The sequence below is a fragment of the Phyllobates terribilis genome, unplaced genomic scaffold, assembly GCF_046119375.1.
Source record: "Phyllobates terribilis strain yellow unplaced genomic scaffold, ASM4611937v1 Scaffold_1__5_contigs__length_1240528914, whole genome shotgun sequence".
Lineage (NCBI taxonomy): Eukaryota > Metazoa > Chordata > Amphibia > Anura > Dendrobatidae > Phyllobates > Phyllobates terribilis.
In genome coordinates, this window is record NW_027362761.1 from 722315194 (window position 1) to 722336154 (window position 20961).

General features: G+C 41.4%; 1 protein-coding gene across 2 annotated transcripts in view; it reads right to left on the reverse strand.

Annotated features, from left to right (window-relative positions):
• BTBD2 (BTB domain containing 2) overlaps positions 1-20961 on the reverse strand; it is a 93171-nt gene that overhangs the window by 25518 nt on the left and 46692 nt on the right. Inside the window, exon 5 of one of the 2 annotated variants that reach the window (XM_073686330.1) lies at positions 2228-2425. The exons of the other annotated variant lie outside the window; for it this stretch is intronic. Coding sequence (XP_073542431.1) covers positions 2228-2425 — 198 coding nt within the window. The remainder of the gene's footprint in view (positions 1-2227; positions 2426-20961) is intronic. 2 annotated transcript variants of the gene reach the window in all.

Below are 20961 nucleotides of genomic sequence, written 5' to 3' on the forward strand. Positions count from 1 at the left end.
CCTGTCCCGGGTCCTCCCCCGCTTTGCCTACTTTGGCGAAACTGGTCAAAAGTGGTGTGTGAACACCAAAAGTTGCCATTTCTTGCTCAAATTTGTGCTGCACAAAAATTTTGATGAATCAGAGCCCAAATCGCTATTATATAGATATATTTATTGGGGTTTTCGGAAAACCTCGTCTGCAGTTTGTTTAAAAAAGCAAAGCAAAAACGGAGCTCCGCTCACCCTCACTGGGTCCAGTGCCAAGTCTCCATCGCTGCTCCCAATGTCTGTTATTGTTTGCATCCCTGATGTAATGTCAACAGTGCTACAGCCAATCAGTAAGCTCAGCAACTCTGAGCATCTCGTGCTGTCTACTCTAACAGAGGCGCTGAGCTCAGTTATTGGCTCCAGTGGTGATGTGTGTTATAGATGTGAGGTCATCGCTGCAGCCAGTTCATAAGGACCGTTAGCAGCGGTAGAGAGCTGGTGTTGGACCTGGGGTAGGCGAGTACTACAGGTGTTTATTTTATTTGTTTAAAAGCATCTGGGGCCACGGTTTGTGAAAGTGAAATAATCATTCAAAATCTTTACTGTCAAAAATGAGAACAGCAAGAAAAATGCCTTATCAATAAAACAAGCCACCACCCCCATCTACAAGTGCTTCTCACTAAATTAGATAATCAAAAAGTTAATTTCAGTTCTTCAATACAAAAAGTGAAATTCATATATTATATAGAGTCACTGCAAACAGAGTGATCTATTTCAAGTGTTCATTTCTGTTAATATTGATGATTATGGCTTACAGCCAAAGAAAATACAAAAGTCATTATCTCAGTAAATTAGAGTAATTAACAAAAAACACCTGCAAAGGCTTTCATTGCGTTTAAAAAGGTCCCGTAGTCTCAATTGGCTCCACAATCACGGGGAAGACTGCTGACTTGACAGCTGTCCAGAAGGCAGTCATTGACACACTGCACAAGGAGGGTAAGCCACAAAAGGTCATTGCTAAAGAAGCTGGCTGTTCACAGAGTGCTGTATCCAAGCATATTAATGGAAAGTTGAATGGAAGGAAAAAGTGTGGTAGAAAAAGGTGCACAAGCAACGGTGATAACTGCAGCCTTGAAAGGATTGTTAAGAAAAGGCCATTCAAAAATTTGGGGGAGATTCACAAGGAGTGGACTGCTGCTGGAGTCATTGCTTCAAGAGGCACCACACACAGACGTATCCAGGACATGGGCTACAAGTGTCGCATTCCTTGTGTCAAGCCATTCATGACCAATAGACAACGCCAGAAGCGTCTTACCTGGGCCAAGGAGCAAAAAGACCTGGACTGTTGCTCAGTGGTCCAAAGTGTTGTTTTTAGATGAAAGTAAATTTTGCATTTCATTTAGAAATCAAGGTCCCAGAGTCTGGAGGAAGAATCATTCCAAGCTGCTTGAGGTCTAGTGTGAAGTTTCCACAATCAGTGATGACTTGGAGCCATGTCATCCACTGGTGTAGGTCCACTGTGTTTTATCAAGACCAAAGTCAGCGCCGCCGTCTACCAGGAAATTTTAGAGCACTTCATGCTTCCTTCTGCCGACAAGCCTTTTGGAGATGGAAATTTCATTCTCCAGCAGGACTTGGCACCTGTCCACACTGCCAAAAGTACCAATACCTGGTTTAAAAACAACAGTATCACTGTGCTTGATTGGCCAGCAAACTCGCCTGACCTTAACCCCATAGAGAATGTATGGGGTATTGTCAAGAGGAAGATGAGAGACACCAGACCCAACAATGCAGACGAGCTGAAGGCTGATATCAAAGCAACCTGGGTTTCCATAACACCTCAGCAGTGCCACAGGCTTATCACTTCCATGCCACGCCGCATTCATGCAGTAATTGAAGCAAAAGGAGCCCCGACCAAGTATTGAGTGCATTTACTGAACATACATTTCAGTAGGCCAACATTTCGGATTTTAAAAACATTTTCAAGCTGTTGTTATTAAGTATTCTAATTTACTGAGCTAATGACTTTTGTGCTTTCATTGGCTGTAAGCCATAATCCTCAACATTAACAGAAATAAACACTTGAAATAGATCACTCTGTGGTAATGACTCTATATAATATGAGGTTCACTTGTTGTATTGAAGAACTGAAATAAATTACATTTTTGATGATATTCTAATTTAGTGAGAAGCACTTGTATATACACCAGCAATAGTTTAAATAAATTGCAATAAAATATATATGTTTACTTCATGATACCTGCTGCAAATTCTTCAATAGTCATAAGTGGAAAACGGATAAGTGATAATGCTTTGCCAAGCGCTTTCCGTTTGTTTTCTGAGGTTATTGGTTGCTGCTGCCTCTGGCACTCTGCCTCAGACCAGCGTACAACTGCATTAAAGAGTCTGATCTCGCGAATCCCTAACGTATCCCGTTCTAAGACTGCAACAAGGGTATCTGGAAAAAAGCAGAAACATGCAATGTGAATACAGTAGCCTATTTGTGTTGTCCATCCCAGAGGTATGCTATTTTACTACTCTGTACTGACGATTCAGTCATCTTTGCATTTGGTAAGTCTGTTTTTATTGAAGTTTTCATTCAAGTTTGCAATTAAAACAGGAAGAAATTGAATGTAGATTAGAACATAAGTGCATTTAAGACATAACAATGATAACAGAAGCATGGCGGTATAGATATGAATGAGGTTTACGGAGTATTGCTCATAATAAAAACTTATTGCTACCGCAATAACCCAAAATTAGGAACCAGGGAAGGAGAAAAGCTATGTAAAAAAGTAAGGGTGCATTTACAGTGTGCGATGCCCATCGATTAACGACCGCCAACATGTTTGCCAGTCGGCAGTCATTTAGTAGCCTGTTTAGACCGGCAGATGGGCGCTTCAGATGCGCACTCAACAATCTGTAATAGATCAGTCAGTGCACATAGGCAGCCACTGTTCTTATCAGTGCAACATTCTGCCAAGAGAGAAGATCTTTTGGTCAAACCAAAACAATTTCACTCAACAAACGAGTGTTGCTTGTTTGTCGGGTAACCAGCATCCTATTTAGACTGCATGAGTATGGTGATACGAGAGTTTCTAGGGATATTCTTTCACAATATTCGTGCAGTGTAAATGCACCTTTTGAAAGGAAAGATAAGAATAAAAGGGGGAAATAATAGGAAAAAAGGAGGAGATGAGAAGGAGGAACAGGAAAGGAAGGAGGTAATGAATGGTTGAATGATGAAGGAAGCTAGAGGAGCACAGTATGCAAGTACCCCAAACAATTATCACTCACGATACCTGCCTTTTAAATATAACATTACGTAAATTATTTAGCCAGCCAGTGAGTAAATGATGGGCCTTGCTTTAAAGTCGACCCAGGGTAACCAGAGACATTAAGCTTGATAAGCCTAATCTCTATCAGCAGTGAGTTTTCAATTTGTGGAGATCCATTGCAAAAATTCATTCACTAATTGTGCAGGTTTGGCCGACTTACAATGGCGTGGACTCATTATTCTAGTGGCAGTAAGGAAAGGTCTTTAGTTACTGAGCCTTGGATGAGAGCGAGAAGTAAGATCTGGGGGCAGGAGGGGTGTGTTCACCAAGCTGTAGTATAGCTCAAAGATCTCATTTACAACGAGGTAGTATAACTCAAAGATGTCCTGTCAGAATGGCCTCACAACAGCACAATATAAGCAAATATAAAGCATAATACCCTTTTGATTGTTAAAGTGCCAGATCTTTAGGAGGACAAAGGGCAATTCATAAGCATCCAGTCAGAATCTTGTCATTTTTCTCCTGGCATTTTGTGAGTTTGAAAGATTTCTGCCAATCCACAGCTGACATAAACAAACAGGGTGGAGGGAATCTCATAAAAGGGCCAGAATTTAATAAAAGATCATAAAGTAGAGAGTGTATATACAAGGGGTAGGTAATAACTGGAGAAGAACAGATTCAAGATCCATAGGAGTAAAACAAAATATCCCTCCCAGAGTGTTTTATTGAAGAAATTTTTGTTTACCTATGCATTATTCAAGCCAAGAGAGACATTTTTATGAGCAGGCCCAACAAACAGCCAAACGTGAAGGCAATGAGAGATCTGAAGACACAACCTGGCAATGTATATCTGTCTACTGCATGCAGAAAAGGAGGTTAATAAAAAAGAAGGGCCATGATATAAAGATTAACTTGTCCCAAAGACCAAAGTGTTGTTGGATTAGGAAAGGGCTGGTGGTCAGTCAATGGGAAGCACGCAGGAAAAAGATTTCAGTAAAATAAGGACCCATTGTATGCTTGGTGTACTTAGGGTGGGTTAGCAGAGTATTGCGGAGGCATTATTTAAAGGAAAACGGTCACTTGATTCATGTTTAGCCCCAGACAAACTCTTTAATTGCAGATTGGAGACTTTTAAAAAAAAAAAAAAGGTGTTGGGGAGTTGGATTGGTATAGTTTAGAATGAATACAGAAAGCGGGGCAGAATATCTATTTTCACAGGATTAAAAACACACGAACCAGGATAAATTGGAGTGATTATAGAATTTGAAGTCTTGAAAAGTGTGTTGGCGAACGGAGGTAAAAATTAGTTAGTTTTGTTATGGTTTACTTTAAAATTCCTTACCGTGCTAAACTTTTCAAACTCGCTGATCAAGAGTAGGAGGGAAGTTACCAGTTGGTACTGTACAGTAAAAGAGTCTGTATGAATCGGTTAAATTATGATCAGGACAGAGAGGGAAGTAAAGGCTAGGTAATGTACAGTAATAGTCTACATAAATGGTAAATTTATGACAGTTCCAGCCCATGGGGACTCCAGATATGTTCAGGGCTTTGCGGATTACAATTGCGAAGTATTCCATAGGGATCATGTATAGGAAAAAGGACAGGAGGCACCCCTGTCTTCTACAGTTTGAAATTGTGGAGGTTTCACCAGGAGCTGAATAAAGAAAAGATCTTCACAAGCAGATAGCAGGAAAGAACAATGAACTTTGTCAAAAGCCTTCTTGAGTCAATTGCTATAAAAAGACAGGGATCCAGTACTTCTTTAAGTAAAAAATGGGGGTTTGTGTTGTCAAATGCTTCTTGTTTAACCCCTTAAGGACCAAGCCACTTTGTAAATTAATGACCAGGCCTCACTTTTTAAATCTGACCAGTGTCACTTAATGTGGTAATAACTTGAACGCTTCAATGGATCCTACTGATTCGGAGACTGTTTTTTCATGACACATGACTTCATGTGAGTGATAAAGTTTGTTCGTTATGACTTGTGTTTATTTGTGAAAATATCGGAAATTTGGCGAAACTTTAGAAAATTTCAGAATTATCAAATTTTAATCCTTATGGCCTTATACCAGAGAGTTATGTCACACAAAATGGTTAATAAATAACATTTCCCACATGTTTACTTTACATCAGCACAATTTTTTAAATATAATTTTTTTTTTGTTAGGAAGTTAGAGTTAAAAGTTGATCAGTGATTTTCTCATTTTTCCAACAAAATTTACAAACCATAGGGACCACATCACCTTTGAAGTGACTTTGGAGGGCCTTATATGACAGAAAATACCCAAAAGTGACTCCATTCTAAAAACTGCACCCCTCAAAACCACATTCAATAAATGTATTAACCTTTCAGGTGCTTCACAGGAATTAATGCAATGTGGAAGGAAAAAAATTAACATTTTACCTTTTTTTCACATGAAAATTTACTTTTGCCCCAATTTTTTTCATTTTCAGAAGGGTAACAGGAGAAAATGCAGTAAGCATATACCCCTTATGTGGGGAAAAACTACTGTTTGGGCGCATGGGAGGGCTCGGAAGGGAAGAAGCACAGTTTGACTTTAACGCAAAAATGACTGGAATCGAGAGCAGACACAATGTCGTGTTTGGAGAACCCCTGAAGTGCCTAAACAGTGGAAACCCCCCACAAGTCACCCCATTTTGGAACCTAAACCCCTCGAGGTATGTGTGCGGAGCACCTTAAACCTCCAGGTACTTCACAAAAGTTTATAACAGCCGTGGAAAAAAATAAATAATCACATTTTCCCACAAAAACGTTCTTTTAGCCCCGAGTTTGCTGATACCCCATACGTGGTCGAAAACTACTTTTGAGGCACAGAGCAAAGCTCAGAAGGGAAGAAGCGCCATATTGGAGTTCAGATTTTGTTGGAATGGTTTGCGGATGCCATGTTACATTGGCAGAGCCTTTGAGGTGTCAGAACAGCAGAAAATCCCCCATAAGTGACATTTTACAATCTACACCTCTCAAATTAATTCATCTAGGGGTGTAATGAGCATGTTGACACCACATGTGCCTCACAAATTTATACTATTGGGCGGTGAAGAAAGAATAATTACATTTTTACTGCTAATTTTTAATTTTTATAAGGGCTAAAAGGAAAAAATGGACCTCTCAGTTTGTTGTGCAATTTCTCCCGAGTGCGCCAATACCCTACATGTAAATAGGGAACTACTGTTGAGGCACAGTGCAAAGCTCAGAAGAGCAGGTACGCCATATTATAGTGCAGATTTTTACTGTTATGGTGTGCGGGTGCCAGAACAGCAGAAACCCACATAAGTGACTGTAAGGATCTGAGGCTCTGGGTTGTAAGTAATTACCTAGGCAGGTTAACGATGCAACAATATGTTATTAATCACATCCATGGTAATGCAGCAATTCCAAGTAATTGGTCAAAATACAGTTCTCTCAGTCTTCAAGTTCCCAATGTGGGATCAGTAGTTCCACTGACTTTGTATCAGGCCATACTCACTGTCTCCCAACTTTTGGTTGGCCCACAGATTTCGTATCTCCAGTCAGTATAGTCTGTAGCCACAGTCCACGATCCTGCAGACGTCATAAAACGATGGAAGCACAGGTATCGAGTAGCAACAGTCCTTTAAGAAGGTTTAAATCCAAATGGCATCCACAATTGTAGCACGTTTATCCAGCTTAGTCGGTACCTGATCTCCATCCATCGGCTCCACGTCCACAGCCATAGATCCTCTCCCTCCGGCGTCCTTCCACTCACTCTTCACCAAAACATGACGTTTCTCCCTCCATGGGCTCAGCCCCCTCAAAGGTCGGAAATTATGACACCCTTCCCCCTTAAGCATTTACTTTTAGCTGAAACAATGAAGAATATTCCAGGAGCCTTCACCTGGGACTGCATGTTAGATCCCCTGTGGTGATGGCTCCACTGTGTCTACAATCAACACTCACACAACGGGCCTAGTCCCTGTTTGGACAATAATTGAAGGCTCCCGAGATACTGATCAAATTACTGTAATGCTGGACAAGTTAGAAGTAAAATTAGTTTACATAAACTGACAAGCAAGCAGCGTATTAACAAAACACAGCCAGCAAAACTTGAATAAAACACAATAATATCGACGGAACCGGTGCTACGTGCTGGAAAAGTATCTTAGTCTTTAGTAAGTGGGCAGGTCCTCACAGTGACCCCATTTTACAAACTACACCTCTCAATGAATTAATATAAGGGTACAGTGATCAAATGGACACCACAGATGTGTCACAAAACCTTATACCATTGGACAGTGAAGAAAAAAGGATTACATTTTTACCACAAAAATTTTGTTTTAGCCCAGATTTTACATTTTCACACGGGAAAATGGGTAAAAATGGCACCAAAATTTGTTACTCAATTTCAGCTAAACGTGAAAATACCCCATATGTGGTTTTACAGTATTGCCTAATTAAGGTTCCCATGGTGGCAAGTTCACTGGGGCTGATCAGCTGATGAACCCCAGTGACCTCCTGCAGCTGCAATGTATACTGACAGGGGTGATTTCACAACCCTGTCAGTGTACATTGCTATCTTCTACAGCAGTGACATCAGTGATTGCGGATGTCACTGCTGTAGAAGTGTCCCAGATCGCCGTGGGACAATAATTGGCGGTACGTGGACGGTCGTTGACAGCAGACAGGTGAGAGATATGGTTGTTTGTTATTTTACATTTTTTTCAGAAGATCGATGCCTTCGCGGACAGAGGGTAATAAAACAAATTGTAGAACCGTGTGTTTTTTATTTCATTAAAATACTTTATTCTGGCCCTGTTTAATTGAAAAAGCGGCCACCATTTTACTACGCAGTTAGTAATGGGGGCGTCTTATAGATGCCCTCCATTACTAACCTGGGCTTCACGTCAGCCGCCAATACAAGGCTGACGTGAACCCCAACCCCATTACCCCACCGCTACAGTGCAGTGGGAAGAACAGAGGTTAAGCGCCAGATTTGGCACATCTTATGGATACGTCATTTCTAGGACTGCTGATATTAATAGCCGTGAGGGGGCTAGTATTGATCCCTTCCCTGGCTATTAATATCAGACGGCAGCTGTTTGTTTAGCCTTTTCTGGTTAGATTTTATAGGGGGACACTACATAAATTTTTTTCTGGGGTCCCCCTGTAATTTAGCCAGTAAAGGCTAAACAAACAGCTGTGGGCTGATATTAATAGCCAGGGAACACTTTTCGCTAAAGGCCCCTTCCCCGGCTACTAATATCAGCCCCCAGCGGTCGGCTTTCCCTCTGCTGGCTATAAAAATGACGCGGGAGCCCACGCCATTTTTTTTAAATTTTAGGCTCTGTGCCCACGATCCGGACTTAGAAGTGCTTTGAACGCATATCTTTGCTGGGTCCAAATGTGGCATTCTATTGAACACAGGTAAATCCACATGTGTTCACTGAACCATGCGGATTTACTGCATTAAATACATTCTAGTGGTCAAATTTCTGTTGTGGAGACTAGCGACTCCGCAAGAGAATTTGACATGCTGCGGTCCTGAAAGACGTGCAGCATGTCAGTGTCCACAGGTGATCCGCAGCCTCAGATGCACGCATAGTGGACATGGGATTTCTAGAGCTCTCATACACTATGCTGCAAAGTCTGGACGCTGCGGGTTTGACGCTGCATAAACAAGCAGCGTCAAACCTGCAGCGGCTCCTGATTGTGGCCACGTACCCAAACTCACCCATAGCATGTCAATTTCTGTAGCGGACACACTAGTCTCCACTGCAGATTTTGACCGATTGAAGTGTCATTATATGCGGTGGATTCACATATACTGACAACAAAAGTGCGGCATTAGAACACCACGTTTTGAACATAGCAAAATTATGCTGCGTCCAAAGTGCTGCTGAGTGCTGATTGGGGGGACGTAAGGGCTAATGAAACAGCTGTGAGCTGTTAATTATAGCCAGGGACCATGTTTGCAAATGGCCCCTTCCTAGGCTAAAAATAGCAGCTCAGTTGCCACATAAATTACATGAATGGAAATGCTAATGAAGATTGGGTGTATGGGATCAGCTGACACCTAGCTATTTTGTTTGGTTATGACAAGGTGACAATCAGATCTTTTCTTGACCAAACCTAATTAAAGTGTTAAACACACAGACACAGAGCAAGCACTTTATTTGAAATACAACAGACACATTCTTTAATCATTTAAATTAACCAATATACTCTCCCAGTTCTGAAGGTAATCCAAGGGTTTAAGCAATATCCCACCAAATAACTTTATTTAGCTTCCAAAAAGCATTCATTGATGTACAAAAACGCGTCAAAACCGTGCTTTTTTTCTGCGCGTTTTACCTGCCAAGGAGATGCAGAAACGCTCAGGAAATTTTTTGCTTCAAATCCTGATCGTGCGCACAAAGCTTAAGTGCTAGAAGAGTAGAATACCCCCCTCAAGTGACCCCATTTTGGAAATTATACTCCTTTGGGAATTTATCTACAGGTTTATTGAGGATTTGACTCCATGGATGTTTTCCAGAAACAAGCAGCAGTGTGGATGTTGCAGAGTGAAAATTGGAAATTTGCTATTCTAGTGCACAGTACATTATGCCCTGCTCGTGCTTCTGGAGACTCGCACACAAAAATTAGGCGTGCCCTTATCATTACAGAAATACCAAACAATGGAGGTGCTAAATGTGGTTTAGGCACAGTGTGGGGCTCAGAAGGGAGAGGGGAATTTGGATTTGGGAATGCAGAATTCGCTAGATTTGTTTTGGCGGGTGAGGAGCCGTAGCACTTTTCCAGAGCTTTTGCACTACCAGCAACGTGGAAAACCCTCCATTGACAGATGACAGACCTGAGTGGGGACTTGCTTTTTTTGTGGATTAAGTTGAAGCTTTTATTGCCAGCATTTTACATAATATTTGGGATTACATTTATTCTGTGCTCTATGCTGAGCACGTACATTGGAGTTTCCATCTAAATCGCCTAATGACGTGATTCAAATTAAACCTCAGAGGGATCCATTCACTAAAATGATGCAGCAGAGTTACTCTGTACTCTGTCTGGCCTCTGTTCAGCGGTGTCCTTTTTAGAGGAGCACAAAATTGTGGCCGACCGCGCTTTTATGCACGCCTAAAAAGACGGACACCACCAGGATCACAGATCAGACTGCGTCCACAGTGTTTCCATCTGCCTCATTATAGGGAATCTTCCACCGGGAGTTCAGTCTGAATTATGTATTTCAGAGATTCACAAGGAAACCCCGGTGTAAGCGCTTCGCGTAGAGCACAGGATACATGTGAGCCGATCCTTACTGCGATCTTTGGGAGGCAGAATGAACAAATCAACAGTAGTTGAAGAATTGTTTTTATGCCGTTCCTCGTGCGGTATTAGTGATTAGACGACTTTATTCTTCGAGTCGGTGCGATGACCGAGATACCAGATTTATATAGTTTTTTATGTTTGGCTGCTGTCACATTAAAAACGCTTTTACTGAGTATTTCAGAAGACCCAGCTTCCCCGCGCACCAATCCAGACAATTTACAAGTCTTTCCCATCTGTGTACGTAGTAAACACCTGTCAATCACCTAGAGAGGAGCTGAGAGGAGCCAGGCTGGAGACAGTTGGGACTACAGTAGAGAAATGATTAGTCCCAGCCAGATATTCAAATTATGTTTTCCTGGAAATGCCGACACATTTCAGAGAAAAACATACTTAGCTGCAATCGTGCAGCCTTGCTTGGTCAGCATGAATCTGTGGTTTTATCAGCATCAATCCAGTGACAGTTTCCCTTCAAAATGGCTGAAAGAACAGTGAACAACAAGAAATCAAGAGCAACCCTAATAGACATCTGATCACACACCGGTAGTAAAAATTACATAACCAAACAGAGCTACAAACCAAAGATGGCACTTCAATATACTGCAGTTTCAGAGATATACAGAAAAAAAGAACCTTTACAAATATTTGCCTATTTTATATGAGGATACTGTCATGGAATTATTTTTGAAAGAGAGTATAACAATAGTTGTGAGAAAAGCCCCCAAGCTGGACAATAATTTATCACAGACTGTGAACCAGATTAAAGTTTTTCTGCCAGTAAACTGGCCTTAATAGCTTTGAAATGTCACAAAAATTTTGCGACTTGCCATTTTGACGCCTGGGTTTTACCCAGCTCTGCCAACATGAACAGAAAAGGAGGGATGGGGCAGTGAGAAGCCAAAGTTCATCTAATTCATGACGAGATGTAGCACTCCTTAAGCCAGATTTTTGTCAAAACGTAAACCACTTGTCAGATGCTCCAGATTAATTAAAATGCGCACACCTCCTAATCAGTCAAGAGTGTCTTAACCCCTTAATAACATCTGACGTACTAATACGCGTCTGTGCCCTGGGACTTAAGAGCCAGACCCGTATTAGTACGTCATGGCGATCGCGCGCGCACACAGGCTGTGCGGGCGCGATCGCCGCCGGGTGTCAGCTGATTGTCACAGCTGACACCCGGTACTATGTGCAGGGAGCGGTCACGCACCGCTCCCAGCACATTAACCCCCGCGATGCTGCGATCGAAGTCGATCGAAGTCGATCGCGGCATTGCGGGGGCAAGGGGAGGTGATCGCCGATACTCACCTCCTCTTCCGGCTTCCAGCGCAGTCTGCAAAGGCTTCCCGGGTGTTGCCATGACGACCCGATGTCGTCATGACAACATCCGGGTCACCAGAGAGCAGGAAGATTGCTTGGACATGCGCAGTGCATCTCCAAGCAATCTTCACACTGTGCACTTCTGACAGCCTTCATGGCATAGGGATGGTGCTCCATTCCTGTGCCATGCAGGCGATCAGAAAAAAAAAAGTGAAAGTCCCAGAGTGGGACAAAGTAATAAAGTGTATAAACTGTGTGAAAGTGGAAAAAAAAAAAAAAAAAAAATGTGCAAAAATATTATAAAAAAATAAAAAAAATAATACACCAAAAATAAAAATATAATGTACCCATCAATAAATATTATTATAAAAAAAATAAAAAAAAAACAATAAAAGTACACATATTTGGTATCGCCGCGTCCGGAACAACCTGACCTATAAAACTGTCCCACTAGTTAACCCCTTCAGTGAACACGGTAAAAAAAAAAAAAAAAAAACCAAGCAAAAAACAATGCTTTATCACCATACCGCCAAACAAAAAGTGGAATAACACGCGATCAAAAAGACGCATATAAATAAAAATGATACCGCTGAAAACGTCATCTCGTCCCGCAAAAAACAAGCCGCCATATAGCTCCATCAGCCGAAAAATAAAAAAGTTATAGCTCTCAGAATAAAGCGATACTAAAAAATATTTTTTTCTATAAAATAGCTTTTATTGTGTATAAGCGCCAAAACATAGAAAAATTATACAAATGTGGTACCGCTGTAAACGTACTGACCCGAAGAGTAAAGCTGCCTCATCAATTTTACCACACGCGGAACAGAATAAAAAAAAAAAAAAAAAACAATTCCTGAATTGTTGGTTTTTGTTTATTCTGCCTCCCAAAAATCGGAATAGAAAGCGATCAAAAAATGTCACGTGCCTGAAAATGGCACCAATAACAACGTCAAGTCATCCCGCAAAAAACGAGCCGTCACATGACTGTCTGCCAAAATTTGGAAAAATTATAGCTCTCAAAATATGGCGATGCAAAAACTAGATTTTACAAAAAATGCGTCTTTTAGTGTGTGACAGCTGTCAGTCATAAAAACCCCATATGATTCTGGCATTGCTGTAATCACACCGACCCGAAGAATAAAGTCGTCTAATCACTTATACCGCACAAGGAACGGCGTCAAAAATAAACTCTTGAGTTAGGATTGGGCTAGGGTTAGGGCTGGGTTTGGGGCTAGGGTTGTGCTGGGGCTAGGGTTGTGCTGGGGCTAGGGTTGTGCTGGGGCTAGGGTTGTGCTGGGGCTAGGGTTGTGCTAGGGTTAGGGCTGGGGTTGGGATTTTTTTCAAAAGTAAGAAAAAAAGATGACGATATGGCGACTAGTGTTGAGAGCAAGTGCTCGCTACTTGAGTTTGCATCGGGTGCTCTGGTATGCATTTAGTATCGTGGGTATTTGAGTGACATGCTCGAGTCTCTGCCCCATATGCTTCGCGGCCAAAAAACTTTACGGGGATTGCCTGCCATGCACGAGCGATCCCCGCATGTTTTTTTTTGGATGTCTAATAACCGTGAAACATGCGGAGCAGGGACTCGAGCATGTCACTCGAGCACACGCTGTACATGGTGCATACCTGAGTACCCGATGCAAACTCAAGTAGCGAGCACTTGCGCTCAAGAATAATGAAAACTTATTCAATATGATGACCTAATGTAAACAAATAATGTGCCGTACCTCTGGGTTCAAAATGTTCACTATACACCTTAATAAAATCTTTGAGGGGTATAGTTTCCAAAATGGGGACACTTGTGGGGGAGCTCCACTGTTTAGGCACATCACGGGCTCTCCAAACGCGACATGGTGTCCGCTAACAAATTGAATGGAAAATCGGCTCAAATTGTTAGCGGACGCCATGTTGCGTTTGGAGAGCCCCTGTGTGTCCAAACATTGGAGCTCCCCCACAAGTGACCCCATTTTGGAAACTAGACCCCCCAAGGCACCTATCTAGATGCATAGTGAGCACTTAGAACCCCCAGGTGCTTCACAAATTGATTCGTAAAAATGAAAAAGTGAAAATAAAACACTTTTTCATTTTTATGAATCAATTTGTGAAGCACCTGGGGTTCCAAGTGCTCACTATGAATCTAGATAGGTGCCTTGGGGGGTCTAGTTTCCAAAATGGGGTCACTTGTGGGGGAGCTCCAATGTTTGGGCACACAGGGACTCTCTAAATGCAACATGGTATCCGCTAACAAATTGAATGGAAAATCGGCTCAAATTGTTAGCGGACACCACATTGCGTTTGGAGAGCCCCTCTGTGCCCAAACTTTGGAGCTCCCCCACAAGTGACCCCATTTTGGAAACTAGACCCCCCAAGGCACCTTTCTAGATGCATAGTGAGCACTTGGAACCCCCAGGTGCTTCACAAATTGATTCGTAAAAATGAAAAAGTGAAAAAAAAAACACTTTTTCATTTTTATGAATCAATTTGTGAAGCACCTGGGGTTCCAAGTGCTCACTATGAATCTAGATAGGTGCCTTGGGGGGTCTAGTTTCCAAAATGGGGTCACTTGTGGGGGAGCTCCAATGTTTGAGCACACAGGGACTCTCCAAATGCAACATGATATCCGCTAACAAATTGTCGGCTCAAATTGTTAGCGGATATCATGTTGCATTTGGAGAGTCCTTGTGTGCCCAAACATTGGAGCTCCTCCACAAGTGACCCCATTTTGGAAACTAGACCCCCCAAGGCACCTATCTAGATGCATAGTGAGCACTTGGAACCCCTAGGTGCTTCACAAATTAATTCGTAAAAATGAAAAAGTGTTTTTTTTTTCACTTTTTCATTATTACGAATCAATTTGTGAAGCACCTGGGGGTTCCAAGTGCTCACTATGCATCTAGAAAGGTGCCTTGGGGGGTCTAGTTTCCAAAATGGGGTCACTTGTGGGGGAGCTCCAAAGTTTGGGCACAGAGAAGCTCTCCAAACGCAATGTGGTGTCCGCTAACAATTTGAGCCGATTTTCCATTCAATTTGTTAGCGGATACCATGTTGCATTTAGAGAGTCCCTGTGTGCCCAAACATTGGAGCTCTCCCACAAGTGACCCCATTTTGGAAACTAGACCCCCCAAGGCACCTATCTAGATGCATAGTGAGCAGTTGGAACCCCCAGGTGCTTCACAAATTGATTCATAAAAATGAAAAAGTGTTTTTTTTTTCACTTTTTCATTGTTACGAATCAATTTGTGAAGCACCTGGGGGTTCCAAGTGCTCACTATGCATCTAGATAGGTGCCTTGGGGGGTCTAGTTTCCAAAATGGGGTCACTTGTGGGGGAGCTCCAATGTTTGGGCACACAGCAGCTCTCCAAACGCAACATGGTGTCGCTAACAATTTGAGCCAATTTTGCGTTAAATTTGTTAGCGGACACCATGTTGCATTTAGAGAGCCGCTGTGTGCCCAAATATTGGAGCTCCCCCACAAGTGACCCCATTTTGGAAACTAGACCACCCAAGGCACCTATCTAGATGCATAGTGAGCACTTGGAACCCTCAGGTGCTTCACAAATTGATTCATACAAATGAAAAAGTGTTTTTTTTTTCACTTTTTCATTGTTACGAATCAATTTGTGAAGCACCTGGGGGTTCCAAGTGCTCACTATGCATCTAGATAGGTGCCTTGGGGGGTCTAGTTTCCAAAATGGGGTCACTTGTGGGGGAGCTCCAATGTTTGGGCACACAGGGACTCTCTAAATGCAACATGGTGTCCTCTAACAAATTTAACGGAAAATCGGCTCAAATTGTTAGCGACACCATGTTGCGTTTGGAGAGCCGCTGTGTGCCCAAACATTGGAGCTCCCCCACAAGTGACCCCATTTTGGAAACTAGACCCCCCAAGGCACCTATCTAGATGCATTGTGAGCACTTGGAACACTCAGGTGCTTCACAAATTGATTCATAAAAATGAAAAAGTGTTTTTTTTTTTTCACTTTTTCATTGTTACGAATCAATTTGTGAAGCACCTGGGGGTTCCAAGTGCTCACTATGCATCTAGAAAGGTGCCTTGGGGGGTCTAGTTTCCAAAATGGGGTCACTTGTGGGGGAGCTCCAAAGTTTGGGCACACATGGGCTCTCCAAACACAACATGGCGTCCGCTAATTATTCAAGCAAATTTTACAATCAAAAAGTCAAATAGCGCTCCTTCCCTTCCGAGCCCTGCCGTGCGCCCAAACAGTATTTTTTCCCCAAATATTGGGTATCTGCGTGCCCAGGGGAAATTGCACAACAAATTTTGGGGTCCATTTTTTCTTGTTACCCCTGTGAAAATAAAAAAAATTGGGTCTAAATTAACATTTTTGTGAAAAAAGTTAAATGTTAATTTTTTTCTTCCACATTCAAAAAATTCCTGTGAAGCACCTTAAGGGTTAATAAAGTTCTTGAATGTGGTTTTGAGCACCTTGAGGGGTGCAGTTTTTAGAATGGTGTCACTTTTGGGTATTTTCTGTCATAAAGACCTCTCAAAGTGACTTCAAATGTGATGTGGTCCCTAAAAAAATGGTTTTGTAAATTTTGTTGGAAAAATGAGAAATCGCTGGTCAACTTTTAACCCTTATAGCTCCCTAACAAAAAAAAATTTTGGTTCCAAAATTGTGCTGATGTAAAGTAGACATGTGGGAAATGTTATTTATTAACTCTTTTGTGTGACATATCGCTCTGATTTCAGGGCTTAAAAATTCAAATTTTGAAAATTGCAAAATTTTCAAAATTTTCGCCAAATTTCCGTTTTTTTCACAAATAAACGCAAGTGATATCGAAGAAATTTTTCCACAATCATGAAGTACAATATGTCACGAAAAAACAATCTCAGAATCAGGGGGATCCGTTGAAGCGTTCGAGAGTAATTACCTCATAAAGTGACAGTGGTCAGAATTGTAAAAATTGGCCCGGTCATTAACGTGCAAACCACCCGCGGGGCTTAAGGGGTTAATCCAAAATGCTCTCTCAAACACTGGTGTGAAAAATAACTTGTCTTGACGAATCAGGGCTAATATCTATGTCTCAGTTTTACTATCGTTTATAGTAGATATGAAGCACTAGGCAAAGGGTATAACCCTAGGGAGCACCACTGACTTTGAATGCAGTGATCTACTCACAATTCATTACACAATGTGTCCAATGCAGCTAAACGTTACTACTTGCCACATTTGGAGTTTATCATATGCCATAGAGCAAGTTCTAGTTACACTTCAGGGTGATAGAGTGAAATTATTACGATTGAGAACAATGGTAGATTTTTAATTTAAAAACACCAGAGCTCCAATAGGTCTCAATTTGAAAACTGAATTCATGTTACATTATTAACCCATTCTGTTAACCACTTAGATGGTTCTGTCAATTTCTGAAAGCAGCATTTAAATGACATGGTCACAAGGACGAGCGCACCAGCTCTCATTGGCCCCCTGCTACGTGATCATGGGGGACCGATGAGTTATGGGCATGACTCCTGAAGACCCCATCCCCACCATCTTGCTACTCCTGTGAAGCTCAACCGAAGACTGAGCTTCATAGCAGACCTCCATTTTTACAATATACTTCAATAATATGGTATTGCAGTACATAGTACATATTGTAAGCAATCAAATGTTCAAGTAAAGTACTAAAGGAACAGAAAACTTCTTATAAAAAAAATAGTTTTAAAAAAACATATCTGGCATCACCGCATCCATAAAAGAATACAGAATTAACTAACAAGAATAGCAATAGAAAACACAGTAAAAGGGGGGGGATCAAAATTACAGAATTCAAAGTATTTTTTTTCTCACCACTTCACAGAAAAAAAAAAAAAAGGATAAAATGTCACGTGACCCAAAATGGGATCAATAAAAACATTGGCTTACCACAACATGAAAAACATGCCCCCACTCAGCTCCATGGATGGAAAAATAACAAAGGTCACAGATACAGTGACACAAAGATGAACTTTTTTCTTTTTTAATAAAATTCTAAACTTTTTTTCATTACTTAATGAGAAAAAAAAATGGATGCAAGTTAGTTATTGCAGTAAACGTGCTGACATGAAATACTCTAGTAGAATGGTAGCTCTGTAGAAACCGTTTTGATAAGAATACAAGGAGAGTAGAATAGAAAAGACACTATTGTACGTGTTTACTATAGGCCACCTGGACAGACTGAAGACTTGGATGAACTCTTTACGTCAGATGGCTTTTTTTTGTAGAACAAAAATTAAGACAGTGATCATGGGAGATTTATACTATCCAGATATTTGTTGGGAATCTCTCTCCATCAAAAGTAAAAGGAAAATACCCAAAAGTGACACCATTCTAAAAACTGCATCCCTCAAGGTGCTCAAAACCACATTCAAGAACTTTATTAACCCTTCAGGTGCTTCACCGGAATTTTTGGAACATGGAAGAAAAAAATGAACATTTAACTTTCACAAAAATGTTACTATAGACCCAAACTTTTTTTATTTTCAAAATTGGTAACTGGAGAAAATGGACCCCCAAATTTGTTGTGCAATTTCTCCTGAGCAGGCAGATACCCCATATGAGGGGGAAAACCACTGTTTGGGCGCACGGCAGGGAAGGCGCGTCATTTGACTTTTTGAATGTAAAATTTGCTTGAATAATTAGAGGACGCCATGTTGCTTTTGGGGAGCCCCTGATGTGCCTAAATAGTGGAAACCCCCCACAAGTGACACCATTTTCTAAGCTAGACCCCTCAGGGAACTTATTTAGATGTGTAGTGAGCACCTTGAACCCCCCCAGCTGCTTCACAGAAATGTATAACATTCAGCCATAAAAATACAATTTTCATATTTTTCCCACAAAAATGTTTATCAGCCCCCAATTTTACATTTTCATAAGGGTAACAGGAGAAATTGCACCATGCAATTTGTTGTGCAATTTCTCCTGAGTAAGTCGATACCCCATATGTCGGGAAAAAACACTGTTTGGGCGCATGGCAGGGCTCAGAAGGGAAGGCGCACTGTGTGACTTTTTGAACGCAAAATTGGCTGGAATGGAGAGCGGACGCCATGTTGCGTTTGGCGAGCCCCTGATGCACCTAAACAGTGAAAAAAACCCACAAGTGACTCCATTTTTGGAAACTAGACCTCTCAAGGATTATATCAAGGGGTATAGAGAACATTTTGAACCCAGATGTACAACACAGAATTTGATAAAATTAGGTCATCATACTGAATAAGTTGTCATTAGCCTTAAGCGCAAGTGCTCACTACTTGAGTTTGCATCGGGTACTCGGGTATGCACCATGTATCACGGGTGCTCGAGTGACATGCTTCACGGTTGTTAGACACCCAAGAAAAAAACCATGCGGGGATTGCCAGTGCATGGCAGGCAATCCCCATGTGTTTTTTGGCTGTATAACAGCCACGAAGCATATGGGGCGGAGACTAGAGCACCTGTGATACTCGGTGCATACCGGAGCACCCGATGCAAACTCAAGTAGTGGGAACTTGAACTCAACACTAGTCGCCATAGTAATCAGTTTTTTTCTTTCCTTTTGAAAAAATCCTAACCGTAGCACAACCCTAACCCTAGTGTTTATTTTTTATACCGTTCCTCGTGTGGTATAAGTGATTAGATGACTTTATTCGTCGGTCAGTGAGATTACAGCGATATTACATTTATATCGGGTTTTTATGATTGACAGCTGTCACACACTAAACTCCCCCCCCTTTTTTTTTTTCAAAGATTAGTTTTATCATCGCCATATTTTGAGAGCTATGATTTTTCCATATTTCGGCCGACAGAGTCATGTGACGGCTTGTTTTTTGCAGGACAAGTAGACGTTTTTCTTGGTACCATTTTCGGGCATGTGACATTTTCTGATCGCTTTCTACTCCGATTTTTGGGAGGCAGAATCAACAAAAACCAACAATTCAGGAATTGTTTTTTTTTTTTTTTTTATGCCGTTCCGCGTGTGGTAAAATTGATAAGGTAGCTTTACACTCCAGGTCAGTAAGTTTACAGCGATACTACATTGATATCTTTTTTCAATGTTTTGGCGCCTTTATACAATAAAAACTATTTTATAGAAAAAATAATTTTTTGGGCATCGCTTTATTCTGAGAGCTATAACTTTTATTTTTCGGCTGATGGAGCTGTATGGCGGCTTGTTTTTTGTGGGACAAGATTACGTTTTCAGCGGTACCATTTTTATTTACATTTGTCTTTTTGATCACGTTTTATTCCATTTTTTGTTTGGCGGTATGATAAAGAATCGTTTTTTGCTCCGTTTTTTTTTTTTTTTTTTTACCGTGTTCACTAAAGGGGTTAATTAGTGGGACAGTTTTATAGGTTAGGTCGTTACGGACGCGGCAATACCATATGTGTACTTTTAGTGTCATAATATTTATTTATGGGTACAGTATATTTTTATTTTTTCCTTTTTTTTTAAAAAAAAATATTTATACAATTTTTTTTTACATTTTTTTTTCACTTTCTTACGCTTTTTTTTTTTAAACTTTTACACTTTATCACTATGGGACTTTCATTTTTTTGCTGTCAGCCCTGCACACACAAGCTAGGTAGATTGTGCACTGAGCACGATCTACCCATCTTGCTGATGCATGGTGAACCGGATGTTGTCATGACCTCGGGTCACCAAGGCAACTATCCGGACCCGGCATACACAGAATGGGAAGCCGGATACATGGTTAGAGGCGCGCTCTTACCGATGCTTGTCGAACACAGCATTTCGGGGTAAATGTGCCGGGAGTGGTGCGGCACCGCTCCTAGCACATAGAATCAGCTCACACCCGGTGGCGATCATGCCAGCACAGCCTCTGTGTGGGCGCGATCGCCAGGACGTAATAATACGTATGTGCTCCAATAGGCCCAGGGCGCAGATACGTATTATTACACCCGGCGTCAGAAAGTTAAAGTTGGACTTCAGAAAGGCAGATTTTAATGAACTCAGAAAAAGCGTAGGAAAGGTTCATTGGCTGGATGTTCTAAAGGATGGAAATGTCCAAGAAGGATGGGAGATTTTGCTACATGAAATGCTCACTGCACAATCAGTAACAATCCCAAAAAGAAGGAAGAATTGGAAGCATTAAAAGAGAC